General features: G+C 34.3%; 1 protein-coding gene across 1 annotated transcript; it reads right to left on the bottom strand.

Moving 5' to 3' along the window:
- Positions 1 to 6920: 6920 nt before the first annotated feature.
- Positions 6921 to 11391, bottom strand: LOC113761408 (F-box protein At2g26850-like). The gene is made up of 5 exons (XM_027304386.1): positions 10105 to 11391; positions 9926 to 10005; positions 9636 to 9814; positions 8756 to 8830; positions 6921 to 7494 (listed from the first exon to the last, which is right to left on the bottom strand). Exons 1-5 carry the CDS (start codon positions 10795 to 10797, stop codon positions 7307 to 7309), a joined length of 1215 nt encoding a protein of 404 aa, XP_027160187.1. The 5' UTR covers positions 10798 to 11391; the 3' UTR covers positions 6921 to 7306.
- Between the last annotated feature and the right edge of the window lie 5810 nt (positions 11392 to 17201).

Here is a 17201-nt window from a genome sequence, read left to right as displayed (position 1 = left end):
AAGCTAACCAAACACCTGAAAATGATGAAAGGGAAATGATTTTCATGGAAAATTACTTCCACGGAAAATATTTTCCCAAGGAAAACATTTTACTTCCAACCAAACAGACCCTAGATGTTTAACTCTTCAGTTGACAAAGTACAGGCTTAAGTTCACCATGAAACTTCAATGAAGTGATGTGAAACTTTATAGTTTACTCTCCATTATAGTTTACTTTAGCCTATGATTTCTGTTATCTTTTCCAAATCAGTGATCACATGTCATTGGTCACAAATGAAGAAGGTCACGAGTTTAATGTCCACTCTTCTCCAGTCACGAGTCAAGATTTCACATGACTGATCCATGGAAATAGATAACAACATCTTTCTCCACATAGAGGGAAGGAAAAATGATTACTTTCTTTAAGATTGCCATAATTAAAACATACCTACCTCAACTTCCTAAAACTAAATTTACCTTCCTTGTTAATGCGTCTAAGTTATATTTTCTCATTTTGCTCCTATTTCGATGAGTTCACCTCTCTTAACATTAGTAAGATAATATTGGAATTACATGATTTTAACTTCTTTGTTTAATTCTTTTGCTGGGGATCGACATTGCTTAAGAAGGCTAAATCTAGAATTTAAGAAATTAGAGAAAACCATATGTTGTTTGGATTAATCTTTACTACACTCTCGGTGTATACAGTGACGATTGGACCAATATCACATCATCTAAACCTGATAGTGTATACAATATCAGTGTATCAAAGATTTACCTTATTTGTGTATGTGAGTTTAACCAAAAACAAGTAATAAATTGTAATTATAACAAACATCATCAGAATAGAGTCATTACCCTGGATATTTTATACATATGTTGATGGTTCCCTCGCCCCTACACAAACTTTTTGTCATTGCTCAAATTGGATTGTAGTGTGGAAACTGCAAGGCTAAGAATCTTGTTAGTAAACCACAATTTTTTTTATCTACAAGCAGACACAATTTTTAATCATCTTTCACAACATGGACAAAATTTTGGTCAGATGGAGGCTGACTCGAATAGAAAGGGAGCATGACTTCTTGTCAACAAGTGCCGTATAGCCAAAATAGGTCCACAAAGAGTAGTTTTTATACTCCAAAAATTGGCAATTTTTGTTGATTTCACATCTGACAAGAACGTTTACTGGTTTGAAGGTTGAATACTTTGAAGTTAATAATCGTGAGCGACATGAAAAAGTACTTTCTACTTTTGACCTTTTCTGCTAAAACTTTGAATCTTACATTAGAATCAATATATGTCATACATGTGACTTTCCTTACCTTAAATCCAGCATCAAGAAAAGTTGTACGTACAAAAATCTATCTCAAATTCAGAAGCCAAGAAAGCTGAAAATTTCAGAAAAGAAAACTCAAGAGTATCAATGGAGTTGATATATCATGAAGTAGTACTCCAGAGTGCTTCTCCATACCTAAGTGTTCCCACTAGTCCAAAGACTCCAAACCGTGGCATGCAATTTTACACTGCACCTTCCAGTCCTGCAGAAGAAGCACTAGGGGATGATCTATTTTTTGATGATTTTGAGTTCTCAACAAGTCGAAAATTTGATGACTTAATTGATCTAGAGATCAGCCAGAATTCTGAACATTTCCCGGAGAATGATCAGCCTCAGCAGCGGCAACAGCAGCAGCAAGGAAAGCCAAGAAGAGAGCGCGTAGGATCACTACCAACAATGGCATTTGCCGACGAACTTTTCTACAATGGTCTAGTCATGCCTCTAAAGCCTCCACCTAGGCTTCAAACGAGTCAAGAAAATGGAAACTGTTTCAGACAAGGGTCAGTTCCTTCATCACCAAAATCACCTCAGAGTTCAAGTTTTATTAAGGTTCCATTTGTTCACAAGGCCGTGTGGAACGATGATTTTGATCCCTTCAAGGTTGCGTTGCAAAAAGTATCGGAGGAGAGTAGGGGACGAGCTAGCAATGCCCGAGGTAACCACAGGCGAACGAGGTCTCATTCGCCGTTTAGGACGAATAATTCATGGAGATGGAATGATCAGTATGACGAAGCAAAAGAGGATAAAATTTTGAATGATCAGGAAGTCTTTGGACAAAAATTTGGTCTGCCGAAGGAGCCTAAGGGCTCACCTTATGCAAGGTTTGTTATCAACCAAAACAAGCAAGTGGAAGAAATCGAGAAAGGTCGGAAAAAGCCTCAGAAATTGCAGTCCGGAAGAAGGATTAGGCCGGTGAAAATGGACCATGTAGAAAATGGAGTAGCTGAATGGAAAAATAATGTCACGGTGGAACGTGGAATAAAGAAGATAAGAAGCATTTTCTTGAAGTATGCATTATTTGGGAGGGAGAATAGTGAAGAAAAAGCAAGTAACAATCAAAGCTCAACATTATGGAAGTCGAATTATTTCAAGAAATTAAGCTTCAAAGTCAAGGGAAACAATAATCCTAATGGAAACGTAAAAAAAAGAGGGATAGAAGAAGAAGATCCAAAGATGCAAGTCATAGAATCCAAGCGGAACAAGCCTTCTTTAGCCCTTTGCTTGGGGTATGGATTTGAACACCATAAAAACATGGATTATAGCCTATGATACAGGTGAACCATGTCCAAGAATAAAATTCCAGAACCACATATGTACTATTATTCCATCTTTTTTTCCTTTCCTTTTTTTTGGCCTTCTTTTGTATATATATTTTTGTTTTTTTGGATTGTGGTGGTGCATCACGAGCTTGTTTCTATCTGGATCGGACTAATAATCACCTTCTATAGTTCTCTATATCAATGTTTGATCTAAGTTTGATGTAATTGTAACGGTCCTAATGGACCTAGATTAATGACCTCCTTCTTGCTAGTGAAATATTTGTGATGAGGGGTCTCACTCTTGTATTGTCCCTGATCTTTGGGTAGAGACAAATATTTATGGCATATTTTAAAGCATAAATTATCAAAAGCTACTTACATTAAAGAAAAAAAATTAGGGGTCAATTTGTTGCATTGATGTCTGTTTATGAAGTAGGTATATTTTTGTCAACACACTAGGACACTTTTTTTTTGTCGAAACGATAGTTTTATAACTCATCACAAAAGCTTTACAGTAATTGGACAAAGGTCCAAACAAAGGGGACAACTGTCCCATTTGAAACCATGATACGTTAGCATCTAAGATTGGGATTTACCCATTCTTCATCAACCCAGCTATTAAGAGCATGCAAGCTCAGTTTGATACAATCCAATTTCCCTGTCGTAACTAAAGAAAATGAGCACATCTGAAACAGATTACACATGGACTGAATATCCTCAACTATTGTTGCCAACCGCCAGTTGCTGTGTCTTGCGTCTACCATGTATCCCATCAGTTTGTTGTTGTCCAGCTCTATTTCTATGTTCCTCCAGCCTTGGTTGGCTACTTTCATTAGAGCTAGCCTAACTGCTTCAGCTTTATCTTGTAGTGGATCTCCTGACGTCCTTTCTCTTAGAGCCCAAGCTGCTTGGAGCTGGCCTGAGTAGTCTGTGGCAGTGATTCCAATACCCACTGTACACTGACTCTTGTCTACTTGGGTATGAATCTTTAGCAACATTCTCGTCCTTTCTGGCTCTTTATGTTGGACTGCCCTTTGTTGTACTTCTGTTTCCTGAGTGCTCCTTCTCTCTTCCTTCTCTCTGTTAGCTTCATCAAATTCCCTCCACTCTATTACTGCCTTTTGTATGATCCTGTGAGGTTCTTTGTCCTTTTGATTGAACTCCCTCTCGTTCCTGCCTTTCCATATCTGCCAAAGGATGTTGACCGTGAGGTTGGTTTGATCTTCATTCCCTCTGATTCCCTGAGCTAGGACACAAAATTATGTTATGGTGTTTATGTTAATGTAGTTTACAAAATAGGAAAGGTTTGCACCTTTTGAAGCACCTTTTCACAGTGAAACTTCATGTTCCTTTGAAAGGTTACATGTGAACAGTTTCTAACAGTTTTCTGAATATTATGGGTGTATAAATCAATGTGTTGAACACCAGAAAACTAACTTAAGCATTTTTATTCTTGACTAGACAAATCCAAGAACTTGCTACTTGGTTGTCTAATTAGAATTCATTGTATCCTAGAGTTTTTGCCCAAAAACCGGATTAGCAAGATAGTGGGGGCAATCAAACTTCAAAGAAAGTGATTACACGCCTTGAATTCTTCAAGTTTTAATCCCCATTTATGTAAACTTATTTCTATAGAATTCTCTCTTGAATTTTTCTGGTTTGACTCAATACAGTCTTGTACGTACTTCTATATCATTTTTCTTTCAGTTTATTTATCTATTTTTTTGGCATATTGGGGATTCACTTTTCAATGTGAACTAGTGAAATAATAAAGCTGCAGCGAATATGGATTATTTGTCAACAATCTAAAATTTCTTGAATGTCTTCATCTAAACAATTTTTTAATCAACAGAGTAAAGGAAAATATTGTAACTTTTAGTTTGTCAACCTTTTTTTTTTTCCAAGTCACTTCTTTAGGGTACTTTCAATTCCTGAACTTTTTCATTATCAAGTTTTTTTTTTGTCTACCTCTATTTCTTTAACATATAAAATAGAATTTTACTTTTTGATACAGTAGAAAGCTTTTTCTCCCAACAGACATGACATATACTATTTTATGTTCAATATTGGTACAACGGAAAGTATAACACTGCTGGTACAATAGAAATTTCAAATACCAAATTTTCATTTCAGCAATACTTGAACTGTTGAACCCCATATCTTATTATTACAAGACCTCAAGCTGGATTAGTTTTCCTTGTAAATTGGAAAGACTTCCCAGTTTGCAGAAAATATATGCTCAATATGCCAAAACTCTGTCCAACAAGTTGAAATCCGCTGAGTCCCACGTAGATTCATGTTCTTGCCCATTGGACAAGTGCCTTGAAACCTACCACTACGAATATTCTATTCTTGACTCTTGATCTTATAGGTTGAAATTCGTTCTTGACTTGTAGATGAATTGTTCAAATCCAATTCCTCAAAAAATTAAAAAAAAATTGTTAAAATCCAAATAGTCTAGAGGAAACTTTCCGACGGGGCCTCAAATTATTCACTTTGCATGATTTTGACCCCTCAACTACAAATTGTAGCAAATAAGCCCTTAAACCGAAAAAAATTGTTTAGTTTAAGAACTTTCAATAAGTTTGGGAGTTAAATATAACGGAATTGGGGGCAAAATCAATCAAACAGAACAATCAACCCATGATTTGATCAAAAACCAAATATATTAAGTCAACTAATGAGTTGGAGTTTAATATTTCTTCATATTCTTTCATCTTCCACATTTTCTAATTCTAATTTGGTGAAACAATCAGTCAACCAGGCCTTTTAGGCTGTTTTAGTGGGCTGATATTTTTATTTGGTCAGCTTTCCCCTAATTCCATCACCTCTAAAGTCCAAAGTTGACGGAAGTCCTTAAAATAAGCATATTTTTTTGTCTGAGGATTTATTTGTGATAATTTATAGTTGAGGGGTCAAAACTATATAAATGCAATAGTTTAGGGGTTGTCTGAAAAGTTTCCTCAACGCTCTATAGCTCTTAAAAAATCCAACGTGTAAAGTACTACGGAGTCCACTCCAGTAAGATACCATCTTCCGGTCAAGGTACGTTAGGTATGAGGGTAAACTACTAAATAAGTCTTAAAATATTTCAATTGTACTATCAAATTGGTTCCTCGTCTATTTCAAGTTTTTTTTTAGGGTATCTATTTCAAGTTTTAAATCGATTCTTCAATAATAAAAAGTATCAAACTCTTATCCTTCAAAATCACCGCATTAAAGCTAATAGGTCTAAGGACAAAATTTGATAGATCTAATGCTTTAAATAGACTAAAACATTAAACGTTGATATTTTATTTTATTATTGATGGATTAATTTAAAATTGAAATAGCTAATGCAATAATTTGAGACAATCAAAATAGTTTAAGGCCTCCCTAATATAAATTTTCCATTTGTTAACAAAAAATAATAAAATCCACATCTTATATGTTTTTATCCGTTAGGATAAAATCAATTAAAACCAATTTGTTGATGTGTTAGTGATCTAATTTAGGCTAGAGCATTTAGTTTAATAAATCAAAAAGAAAATCTCAAAAATTCTACACTACATAAGTTGAAAAGATGGTGCTCCGAGGATGAAAAACGTATAAAAACGTGGAAAAATGTTTTTTTTTAAAAAAAAAAAGAAGGAAAACGAAAAAAATGATGGTACTCTTTTAGCTCAAAGCACTTGTTACTATATGGGAGATGATTGTTGATCTCATCTAATGACCTGTTAAGAAGCTAAAATTGAACCTCAATTTTCATAAAATGTAGTTGCAGCACAACAAAACCTCACACAAATATATACCAACACGACGTCGTTTTTTGGCTGTTGATTAACTACCGTTATGCTCCTTTGACCAGCAGCCCTAACTTCTGAGGAATTTCGATTTGACCCAGGTCATTTTATACAATTTCGTTTTTAACTCCTTAATTTGACCAGCCCCTCCCAGCAACAAGAACGAGAGAGAGAGCATATGTCTGCTTCCCCCTGAGTTTCCCTCGAAAAGATTTTAGTCCTTTCTCCTTTCTTACATTTGGATTAATTTTGTGTCGTTCTTTCTCCATTTTGCAGTTTCTCTAATTTAAATTATATTTAGGATTGCAAATGTGAAGAAATTCCTATGCCTTTTACTTCTCCAAGGGAGTTGTGTTTGTGAATTCTTGAATTTAAGGTTCACTTCCAAATCCATAATCATATTACTGTTTTAGAGGCCAATTGATTGTAAGTTTCACTCTAGACACCAAAAAACACGTTAAAACATTTTTTCTAATTTTTTTTTTTTTTTGGTAGGAAATTGGGTAGAACTTAAAAAGCAGAGAGGGGACGGGGAATCTAAACTTACTAAAGATATCATGCTAGTAATAACTAAGCCTAAGAAATTGATATTACAATATCATGAATATCATTGTGTTATTATTTACATCAACTTTTAATTCTTCCTTTCCCCCATTCCACCAGGAGAAAATGCCAAGAAAATGGTGGACGATACAGCTTTTGACTACCAGTACATCCTAGAGGGGAAAATCTTAATATAACTCCTGAAACAATTACACATACTATAATGGACCTATTTGCATCAAAGGAGAGGATCAATTCTACCCAAATGATTCCCAACCTCTCCCCTATGAGGAGATGACAGCCTAGCATACAATGCTGAATCTAGTGGAGAGTTCAGTGCTCCATAGAATGAACAAAGGAGTGCAAATTTGAGACTTGAACCATCTAGAACAGAAAATTTCTGAGCTTTATTCCAAGATTTCAGTTGGCCAAAGCTTTTTCCATGTTGAAATCTCTTCATTTCTTTGGAGATTTCGGATTCCTCCATAGAATCCATCAGCTTCATTTCCTCCTTCTCGATGGTCTTTTCTACTGAGAGTTGTTGTTCTCCACCTTGAACCAGGAGTGTACTGATTGAACTCCAGAACAACACTATCTGTAGCACCAAGTCAGTAAAACAAACTCTGATCAGTACAGGAAAAATCACATGTTCCATGACAACTCAACAAGGTCTCAATAGTTGATACAAGTAACAGTTAAAGCATCAGCAGCAGAAGTAGCTTCTTCAGGGCTAAATCCTTTTTACTGAAGTTTTTCATTTTAACAGGACAAGAAAATCTTGGTAGTCATCAGAACTGTATTTTTCTCTTTAACGTCTTCTCTGTGTGATAAAAGTAAAATTAGCTGAAAACATGCTTTTACATGTGGCATTGTCCAGATCGTTAATCCAGGGAGTGGTGTTCAATGCAATTATATCAATTCCAATGAGCAAAAATCCGAAAACTAATGAGGTCCAGAAGTTCTCTTGAGTGATCTGAAGTACTATAAGAATGGACCATGGTCCAATTATCATTGATTATAGGAATGGACCATGGTCCAATTATGGTCTTGTAGTATTCATCAGAAAGTGGGAACTCAACTAAAAGAATTATTATTCTCTGGATGACAGGGAGACATGAATGTGTGAAGGAAAAGTGGGATGCATCACTAAAAAAAGTCATTCCAGCTCCACAACCAAACACAGGGGCAAGGGAAACAGAAGTCCTTTTCCGCTTTGATTGGCTTTAGATGTTCCACTGAGACATCACTAATGACCATGTTGGCAGAAAACATGACATCCCGATGAGGACTTGTCTAGGGGACCAATTATGGAGCAGAAAGGAAAGACCCACATGCAGAAAGATAGGAGTCAATTTGGGACCTACTTAGAGTTGAGGTCTTATTTGTGATGATAATAATCTCCATTCCATTTTGAAATATGTTAAATTATAACTGCCTTGGTTCAATGAACTCAAAGAAGGCTACCAACAGGTGATGGGATGGGAACATCATTCCAACTTTTCCAACTTCTAAGGTCTATTGGGTGTATGGTTTGATGATTCCCATCTTTTGTGAGTACCTTCTGCTCATGTGGGATATTTTTGACCTGACTGCAAAACTCTCAGGATCAGAGCCCCCTTCTAAAACTACCACAAGGAGTATACTTGCGTTTCTTACTGTAATCCATTATATTTTGGTCATTTTCACCAAACTTGAAAGCATTGTAAGAAATGTTATTTCAAAGGAACAACTCCTAATTTACTTCTTGAAAGTCCCAGTTCATCATATCTTCAAAGGGTTCTTTTTCAAGAGTTCTTTAGTTTTATAGATTCTTTAGAAAGAGAATAGACCCTCATAAAAAATGTCAAGCTGCTCACCACTTTCATGACAACGGCAGTAGTTGGAATTCCCATCACATGTTTCCAAGTGACCTACGACACCATACCACCAACCTGCACCATATGCCAGACATTATCATCAATCAAGAAATCAGAAGATCTGAATAGATTGGATCACATCTTGAAGAAGCCAATGAATATTGGTTGCGTTTCAAAGACAATATTCAATGAGGAATCCATCAGATTGTGCGATACATGTCCTATTGCTTTATCAGCTGACAGAACATTCTACCTAACAAGACTGACTAGCCACCTTCGTTTCTAAAGGAAATAAAGTATTTTCTATTAAAAATTAACTGGACACGTTTCTTTTGATGATCACATAGTATACTGCCAGAACCAATCAAAATTAGTGTGACACTAGTAAAATGAGCCCTTCAAGTCCAAAAAACAGCTAGCATCCATTTCCTATTGGTCCTTTGATAAAGGTTACATTCTTTTTCTATCTTACTAGTTGCTCTTTTATCTGACTTATCTGTAGCAACCAATTACCAACTAGCTTAATCAAGGAATATACCTACCAACTCAATGAAGTTTCTTGCAACAGCTCATCGTTATGGAAAGGGAATCATTTTATGGCATCTAACTGCCACCCTACATTCAGCTGAGGGGGAACAGAGAAGAAAGAAAAACAGGAAAAGGTTGCTATTTTAGGGATTGATTTACTACGGATGAAGTTTAAAGTGTTCATTTGCAGAAAAGTTTCCAATTTTGTCTCGCATAACCAGTGATTATATACTAATAGGGAAACAGAAGTTATTCTTTATTATGTGATAAAAACAGCTTCACAATCTATCAGTTATAAACCAAAATATGATTAGATAAGAAGGAGAAAGAAACAATTGATGAAAGAACTAACCATAAGGGAATTCTTTGTTTCTTCTCCATTGAATTTCAATGTGATCACCAGGATGCAATTCACTCAAACAGTCAGAGATATGAAGATCATGTGGAGGGGTATCAACAGGTGGTGCTCTTATTCTGTCCCATGTCACATCTGTCTCCACGGCAACTGCTCTGTTTCCATGTGGAGGATATCTGCAGTAACAGAAAACTTCATTAACACCCCAGATAACAGAGAAGATTTCATTCACTAAACATTCGTTAAAAAAACTAAAGAAAATGAACAACTGATATCCCTTCAATCACCTGGCCTGGAAAGTATCAGTTCTGGGATTATAGCTAAGTTCTGCATCGTAGCATGACAACATAAAACCAACATGCCCATGCTGCAAAAGAGCTCAAGAACTATCAGGAATTGTACAAAAACCACACAGAATGCTGTAGAAATTGTCATGAAAATCTTGAATTTGAAGAAAAATCAGTACCTCACGATTATAAACCTGAGCAGGGAACAACTTGCCAGATTCAAGAGCAAGATACCAGGACATTACTGAATCAACCGGAGGAGAATTCTTCCTCTTGGTTATCCTATTCCTTAAGCTGGATCTAACTAATGAAAGAGGCCATAATTGAGACAGATAATTGAAGGACCCTTTTGGCGTTGCTTGATTGAAGCAAGAATCTTTTCTTGTAGCAATATGCCACTGCCACTCCCTATGGGCAGCAGGGCCAATAATTCTTCCCCATTTCTGAATCATATGCTTTTCCCACAGATGATCACTCATACATCTATCTCTCAAAGACCGGCAAACAGCGGCCATACTACACAAGCCCTCAGGGGGGAGCTTCTCAAGAATGCATTCCAATACTAATTCAGGCAAATCCAATATGGACATGATCTCTGATGATGATGGTGAGCTTAGCTCATCAGCATTATGATGTACTACTGTCTTGGAACTGGTTTGAAGAGTTCTTTTCTTGAATGACATCATCATCTCGGAGGCAAAGAACCTGCTGCTTTTAATGGATTTGGTGAGGAGAGATAAAAGTGAAAAATCTTTCCAACACCAGAGTGAGAGCAATCTCATCTCACAAGCCAACAAAGGAAGTAGCTTGAAAGAAAGAGACTTGTAAAAGAAGATGATGAATGAGCAGCAAGTTATCAAGAAGAAAAGCATTTGAATGGTGCAGGATTCAAGTTAGGCATATACGTTATATAAATTGAACAAAAGATGTCTTAAAAGTTAGGCAAGACCACCAATTGTCCAAAAATGCAATGAAAAACAAGCGTAAGCTTCAAAAACTAACAGATATAGGATCTGCCTTTCAAAAGATAATGGTCAGCAATTGGATTGTCTGGACGAAGCCCACCAAACACAATGGTGGACCTCGCCAAAGTTCCTAGAAACTACAATTCAGAACAGGGGAAAATGTGAAACTCACATGTAAATTAGTAGTTCTTTCTTTTTCTACACGCTGAAAAGGTGGGAATTTGATCAAATGGGGCAATATGTATTCTTCAATGAAGCTTGAAATGCAAAATGAGAGCAAGGAAAGTGGGAGGAAAAGAGATCTATAATGGGCTGCGGCCACCTGAAAATCCCAGGAGGAACGAAAAGAGAGCTTTCTTTTATTAGTCAAATATGAAGGCTTCCTCCCCTTTTTATCCAAAGCTCTCTGTTTTATACTACCACAACTAAGGAAGAATCCAGGAAGTTAGTAATAAGTAAAAAGATTGAGACAAAAACTTAGGTGTAGCTAACTAAATAAAGGATTGATTGCTTAAACAAAGCAAATTCTGTAATGAAAACAAGAAAATCTCATGTGGGTTGAAGAGGATAAAATGGAGATATTAATGATGATAATGACGATGAAGAAGATGGATGAACTTGAAAAAAGCTTTGATGGGACCCTTTTTCTTTCCAGTTCACAAAATTCTCACGTCATCAGAATTCAACCAAATCCTCCTCTACCCACAGAAAAAATGTAAAATTCTTTTCTTTTTTCTCTAAGAACAAGAAGAAAAATGGGTTGCAACTTGCAACTTGCTAGTTGTTCTGTTAGGACGGATTGGAGAAAGGAATCAAAATCTTTGGTTACATGCGCAGTTAATTACAGCTAAAAATAAAGGGGTGCTTTGGTTTCTGTTAGTATATAAAAGTTGGGATAAATTTAGAAACCTCCCCTGATGTTTTTATAATTTCACTCGGTTCCCTTCAGATTTATATAATTACAGAAACCTCGCTTAATGTGATAAAAAGACAACAATACCTTTCATTAATTGTCAACTCATTGAAAAACTCTATCAAATATTACAACTCTCTCATTTATTATCAACCAATAATTCAAACTACAGTCCTTTTCATTTAACTATCTATTCTCTTCTTCCTACATCTATTTTTCTTTCAAACTCATTTATTTATTATTATCAACCAAATGTATACCATCACCACTAATAAAATCACCATACACACCAAACCACCAATACTTACATATCTTGATATCTATTCCCAATTCTCAATTTTTCATTATTATTAAATAGTTTCATTGCACCTATTTTTGTTTCCAATTTTTTATAGGCATTAGCAAATTGAAATTGTCAAATGACAAATTGAGTGCTAATTTCATTATCAAAATAGATGAAGATGACGATAGTGATAGTGATAGTGATAAAAAAAATAAAAATTACGGATAGGAAGTGGAATAGGAACTAAATATAGGTTATACTGTTATGGTTGTCATGAAAAAAAAGTGTTCTTGACATATATTTATAACTGCATTGTGTTTCTATTTTTAATTTACAATTATTGATGTTATTCCTATAGAGAGAATTTGATTGATTTTGAACTCTGTGTTAATCGAGTATATTGGATATTGATATTAGTAGTGATGGTTTAGATTATTTTGTATTAAAAAGGTGGTAGCCGTGCAATTGAAATTTAGGGATATTGATGAATATTGTTGTGTATTAAGTAAAATCTGATATTACTATGAGATTGTAGGTAAGTTTTTTGGTATCTGATGTAGCGTTTATAGTTGATACAATGATCTGCATTAAAAATTTTTAGGCAAAAGAGAAATATTATAACAAAGATAAGTGTTTATTTAATGATGATTTAAATGTTGATGAGTAGGTGACAGTGATAGCAATCAAAGATGAATAAAATTGAAACTGTGAACCATTTTTTTTCCTTTACATTTTTGTTGTGAATTATAACTCAAGAGCACTATAGAAATTTTGAGAAAAAGTATAGCCTTTTGGACCTAGAATGTTACTTAAATAGTGAAAATAAGAGAGGTAGACGTAATTTTTAGAACTTGAGGGGAGCTTACTGCAATAGTTAAAAACCTCAGGGGAGGTACGTGAAATTAACCCATAAAAGTTTGTGGACTTCAAAGCAGAGTGGGCTGCATTCCTGCATGGCCGCCTCTCCCTTCTGCGTCCCTTTCTCTTTTCCCTCAATTTTCCACAACACACAGACACACACAAGCAACTTGGGATGGGATGGGAGGAAAGCCAGGCCTACCAGTGAATGCAATTGTTTGTTTGTTGGGATATAAATAAGGTGTTACGAAAATCAGTGATGAACTTTGTACGAAGCTCATTGGTTTGAATTTCTTCCTTTTCTTGCTTGTTATAAGCCCATCACTGGCTGCTGTTTCTTTCCATCACATAAATTCATAATTTTTTGCCAACCACTTCTAATATACTAAAAAGTGTTTGCCTATATGTGGATGTTATTATGGTTAAGAAAATATAAGGTGGACAAATGTTCTAGGGGTAATTTTAGGTGACCACTTTACTCTTAAAACAATTATCCAGTTGTTTAATTTAATACGGTTTTCTTTTTTCTTTTTTTGCATGAGAAGAGCACGTGCACATCACGTGATTAATATTTTGTGGAGATTTCTTCATTAATTTAGGAGCAAGTTGTGCTGCGCATGGTCTTTGAACTTGAAATATAAGTCACTTTGATGTGCTTGTCTACTTTTTACTTGAAAAGTATAACAAAAATAGAATTTGAGACTAAAATGTAAAGCTTTTAAAATATGAGAGATTGTTCATTTTAAAAAGTCAAAGCCTAAAAAGGTGGAAGGTAAAATTTGCGTTCATAAATTGTGAAGACAAGTTGGTTAAGGAAACCTTAGTTTAACATGAGTTGCCTCTTGACTGTTACTAAATCTATTTCTTAATTAAGGGCAACCTCATTCTTTGCATAGCATTCTCCTAACGTAGTATGTTAGAATACCCCAATAACAACATTGCCTAATCAATTGTAGCTACATGTACCCTCAAAAACAAGCACCAAAGTAATGTGATTTTCCATAGAAAAATTTTTATGTTTCTCATAAACATGTTTTTTAATCACATTTTTATCTCACATATATCAAATTACTACAGTATATTTTTCTAAAAAAACTCCTAAAAATAGCAATCCAAATGGATTGAACTTGCAATTTTTTCCAACTAAGATACCAGCTTGATTTTTCTATCTTTTCTTTTCTTTTTTCATTTTTTTTGTCCTTTTGGGGGGGGGGGGGGTTGAGGTTGGGGTCCGTAAGGGCATACAAATCTGTCGGATTGAGGATATACTCCTCAATTATCAAGTCCACTTGACTTTCTTCAGTGCATATACACTTGGGTCCGTCTAATGTGTGCACTCATTAGGTACTCATTAGGATGTATTTGTAGTTCCCATGTCAAAATATTTTTTGAAAAAAAGTAAAATTAATTAAGGATACCATATAAATGCAAGAAAGGTAATAATGAGGGAAAATCGTTCAAAACGTCCCTCATATTTTGTAAAATGACTTTTTTCGTCCCTTACTTTTCAAAGTGTACTTTTATGTCCCTTACAAATTTACATTAGTCAAATTTGGTCCCTATCTAGGTTTCCGACTAGTTTTTTGTCGGAATTCATCACATGCCTTGCATGTAATTATTTATTATGGGCAAAATTATCAAATCAAAATTTACATAATTCATCTATAGTCCCTTACATTTCACAAAATGAATTTTTTCATCCCTCACATTTCACAAAAAAAAAAATTTTATCTCTCATTGACCACGTGTACGAATAGTTTTTTTTAATTCATGTATATATCTATTTGATTTCATCTAAACAGTACAAATAATATGTAATATATCTCTATTTGATTTCACCTAAACAGATTGATATATACATGGGTTTAAATCTAATAATTTTGTTTTAAACCTATATATATATATATGTGATTTCACCATGTGAATCTATTCAATACTTGTAGCCTTTTCTATTTTAGTAATAATTCATTTATTGAGTTGTTTAATAAGAGTATTGAGTTGTTTAATAAGAGTATTTTAGCATTTTATTGAGTTGTTTAATTCGAATTCTATAGTCATGCTACAAATTGCAGTTTAAATCTGAAATTTTTATTCGCTACTTTTAAGACCAACAGTTGAATTTCTTGCCTTATGATTATTTTAAAATTTGAAAGTGTCAACTACTTACTTCTTTTTATCATACTTTTCCTTTGTTTATTTTTTTCTGTCTAAATTTAGTTCGATATAAACATGATAATGTTTAGAATTAAATGACTTCTTTGTTTCAATTTTCAAGTAAAAGAAATAAACATGAGTGAAAAACTAACAATTTTTTTTAAACCCCTGTATATATCTATTTTAATTTCACATGAACGTCACATGAACAGTACGTTCAGGAGAAATCAAATAGAAATATATTACATGCTATTCATATTATTTATGTGAGATCAAATGGATATATACATTAGTTTAAAAAAAAAGTTATTCGTACACATGAATAATGAGGGATGAAAAAATTTATTTTGTAAAATATGAGGGATGAAAAAATTCATTTTGTGAAATGTGAGGGACGAAACAATTCATTTTGTGAAATGTGAGAGACTATGGATTGGATGATGTAATTTTTGATATGACAATTTTGTCCTTCAAAAATGATCACGTGCAAGGCACGTGGTGGATTCCGACAAAAAACTAGTCAGAAACCTAGATAGGGACCAATTTTGATCAATGTGAATTTGTAAGGGACGTAAAAGTACATTTTTAAAAGTGAGGGACGAAAAAGGTCATTTTACAAAATATGAGGAACGTTTTGAATGATTTTCTCTAATAATTATTAGTTTATGCATTAACTGTCATACCAAATATTCAAATCTTGAATTTGACAATAGAAAGAACTCTAAGAGCTCTCCCCTAATCACTAGACCAACTCCAAGTGATTATCAATTAAAAAAGTCTATATAATTTGTTTAGGGCTATATTTGTTAGTATAAAAAACATGGCTATGTTATGGTGCCAACTTGCCTACATATATTCGGGAGATTCCCACAACTGCCATAAGATTTGTACCGGGAAAAAAAATGCCATAAGATTGTGGCAGATCAATGTGTGACGACATTCTTTTCAATTAACTAGATTTGATGGGTTATAAACCTTTTTTTAATTTTCTACTGTCGTGTTTGACTAGTGGCATGCACCAATCCTAAGAGTACATTTGATCTATTTATTGGTTGTTGAGATCTTGAAAATCTTGGATATCCCATTATTGCTTTTAATTGGCTTATCAATCTAGCCCCTAGACTTTTTTATCAACAAAAAACTGAGTCATCCCTTTCCCTTGTTTCCTTTTTGATATTGATATAAGGCACAAGATTGAGAAAGTAGACTATCCCACCACCTCCAATTTGAGAATAAGGGATGCAAGTCAAACCATCTTAAAAATAAGAAATCAATAATTGGCGTTTCTAGCAAAAGATGTTATATTGTAGTCTTGTAATATTGTTTGATAACTCAATTCAACACTTAAACTTAATGGATTTTGATCTTAACATATTTTTTTTTAAAGATCTTAACACGTTCAAACGCATTTGATAATCAAAAATTGAGTATCTGAATTAATTAAGCGGCACTGAATTTTTTAGATAATGTACAATACTTTTTAAGATAGAAGGCACAAGAAAAACGTATATGGAGTATCTTCCAATCAAAATATTTTGAAAACTTACTACTCTGGATCATCATTTTTGTGTCTCTAAAAATTAGTTTGGACAAAATCTCAAAAAGAAGAAACAAATTGAGAAATAAAAAAGCTTCATAAGAGGGAAATATACCTTTTCATCCCTATTGGGTGATGGGCCAATTTTGCCCCTATTATTTTACCACAAACACATTTCATTCCTCTTGTTTCAATGTTTGGTTAATTAAGGACAACTGGCTTATAATCTCTCATTTGGGTTGAATTTAGCGTTTAACCAATCAATTATAACCGAATGAAGATCATGCGAAGCACAGCACGAGTCAAAAGACTTTAGCATTGACAAAAGCCAGCAAATCCTATTCTCTTCCACTCATTTTTTTCCACTTTTTGCTCTTGGCTGCGAACACCATCTGTCTCACAAACCCTAGCAAAAATCACCAATTTGTCAGTACTGCAATCTCTGACTTACATGTCGTGTTTTTCACAGGCTTTGTTCAATCATAGTTGACTGATTAAATGTTATCTTCCATCCAAATTGAGAGATTAATTGCCACTCACATGTTGTGTTTCTCACAAGATTTATT

This window comes from Coffea eugenioides, chromosome 1 (assembly GCF_003713205.1).
Source record: "Coffea eugenioides isolate CCC68of chromosome 1, Ceug_1.0, whole genome shotgun sequence".
NCBI classification, from domain to species: Eukaryota; Viridiplantae; Streptophyta; class Magnoliopsida; order Gentianales; family Rubiaceae; genus Coffea; species Coffea eugenioides.
This window is presented reverse-complemented; position numbering and strand designations above follow the sequence as displayed.

Coding starts and splice junctions, on each gene's coding strand:
- LOC113761408 (XM_027304386.1), bottom strand. CDS start 10,797: ATGCTTTTCTTCTTGATAACTTGCTGCTCATTCATCATCTTCTTTTAC. Junction 10,006..10,104: donor CTCAGGTTTATAATCGTGAG/GTACTGATTTTT, acceptor GCTCTTTTGCAG/CATGGGCATGTTGGTTTTAT. Junction 7,495..8,755: donor CTGCCGTTGTCATGAAAGTG/GTGAGCAGCTTG, acceptor TTGGTGCTACAG/ATAGTGTTGTTCTGGAGTTC.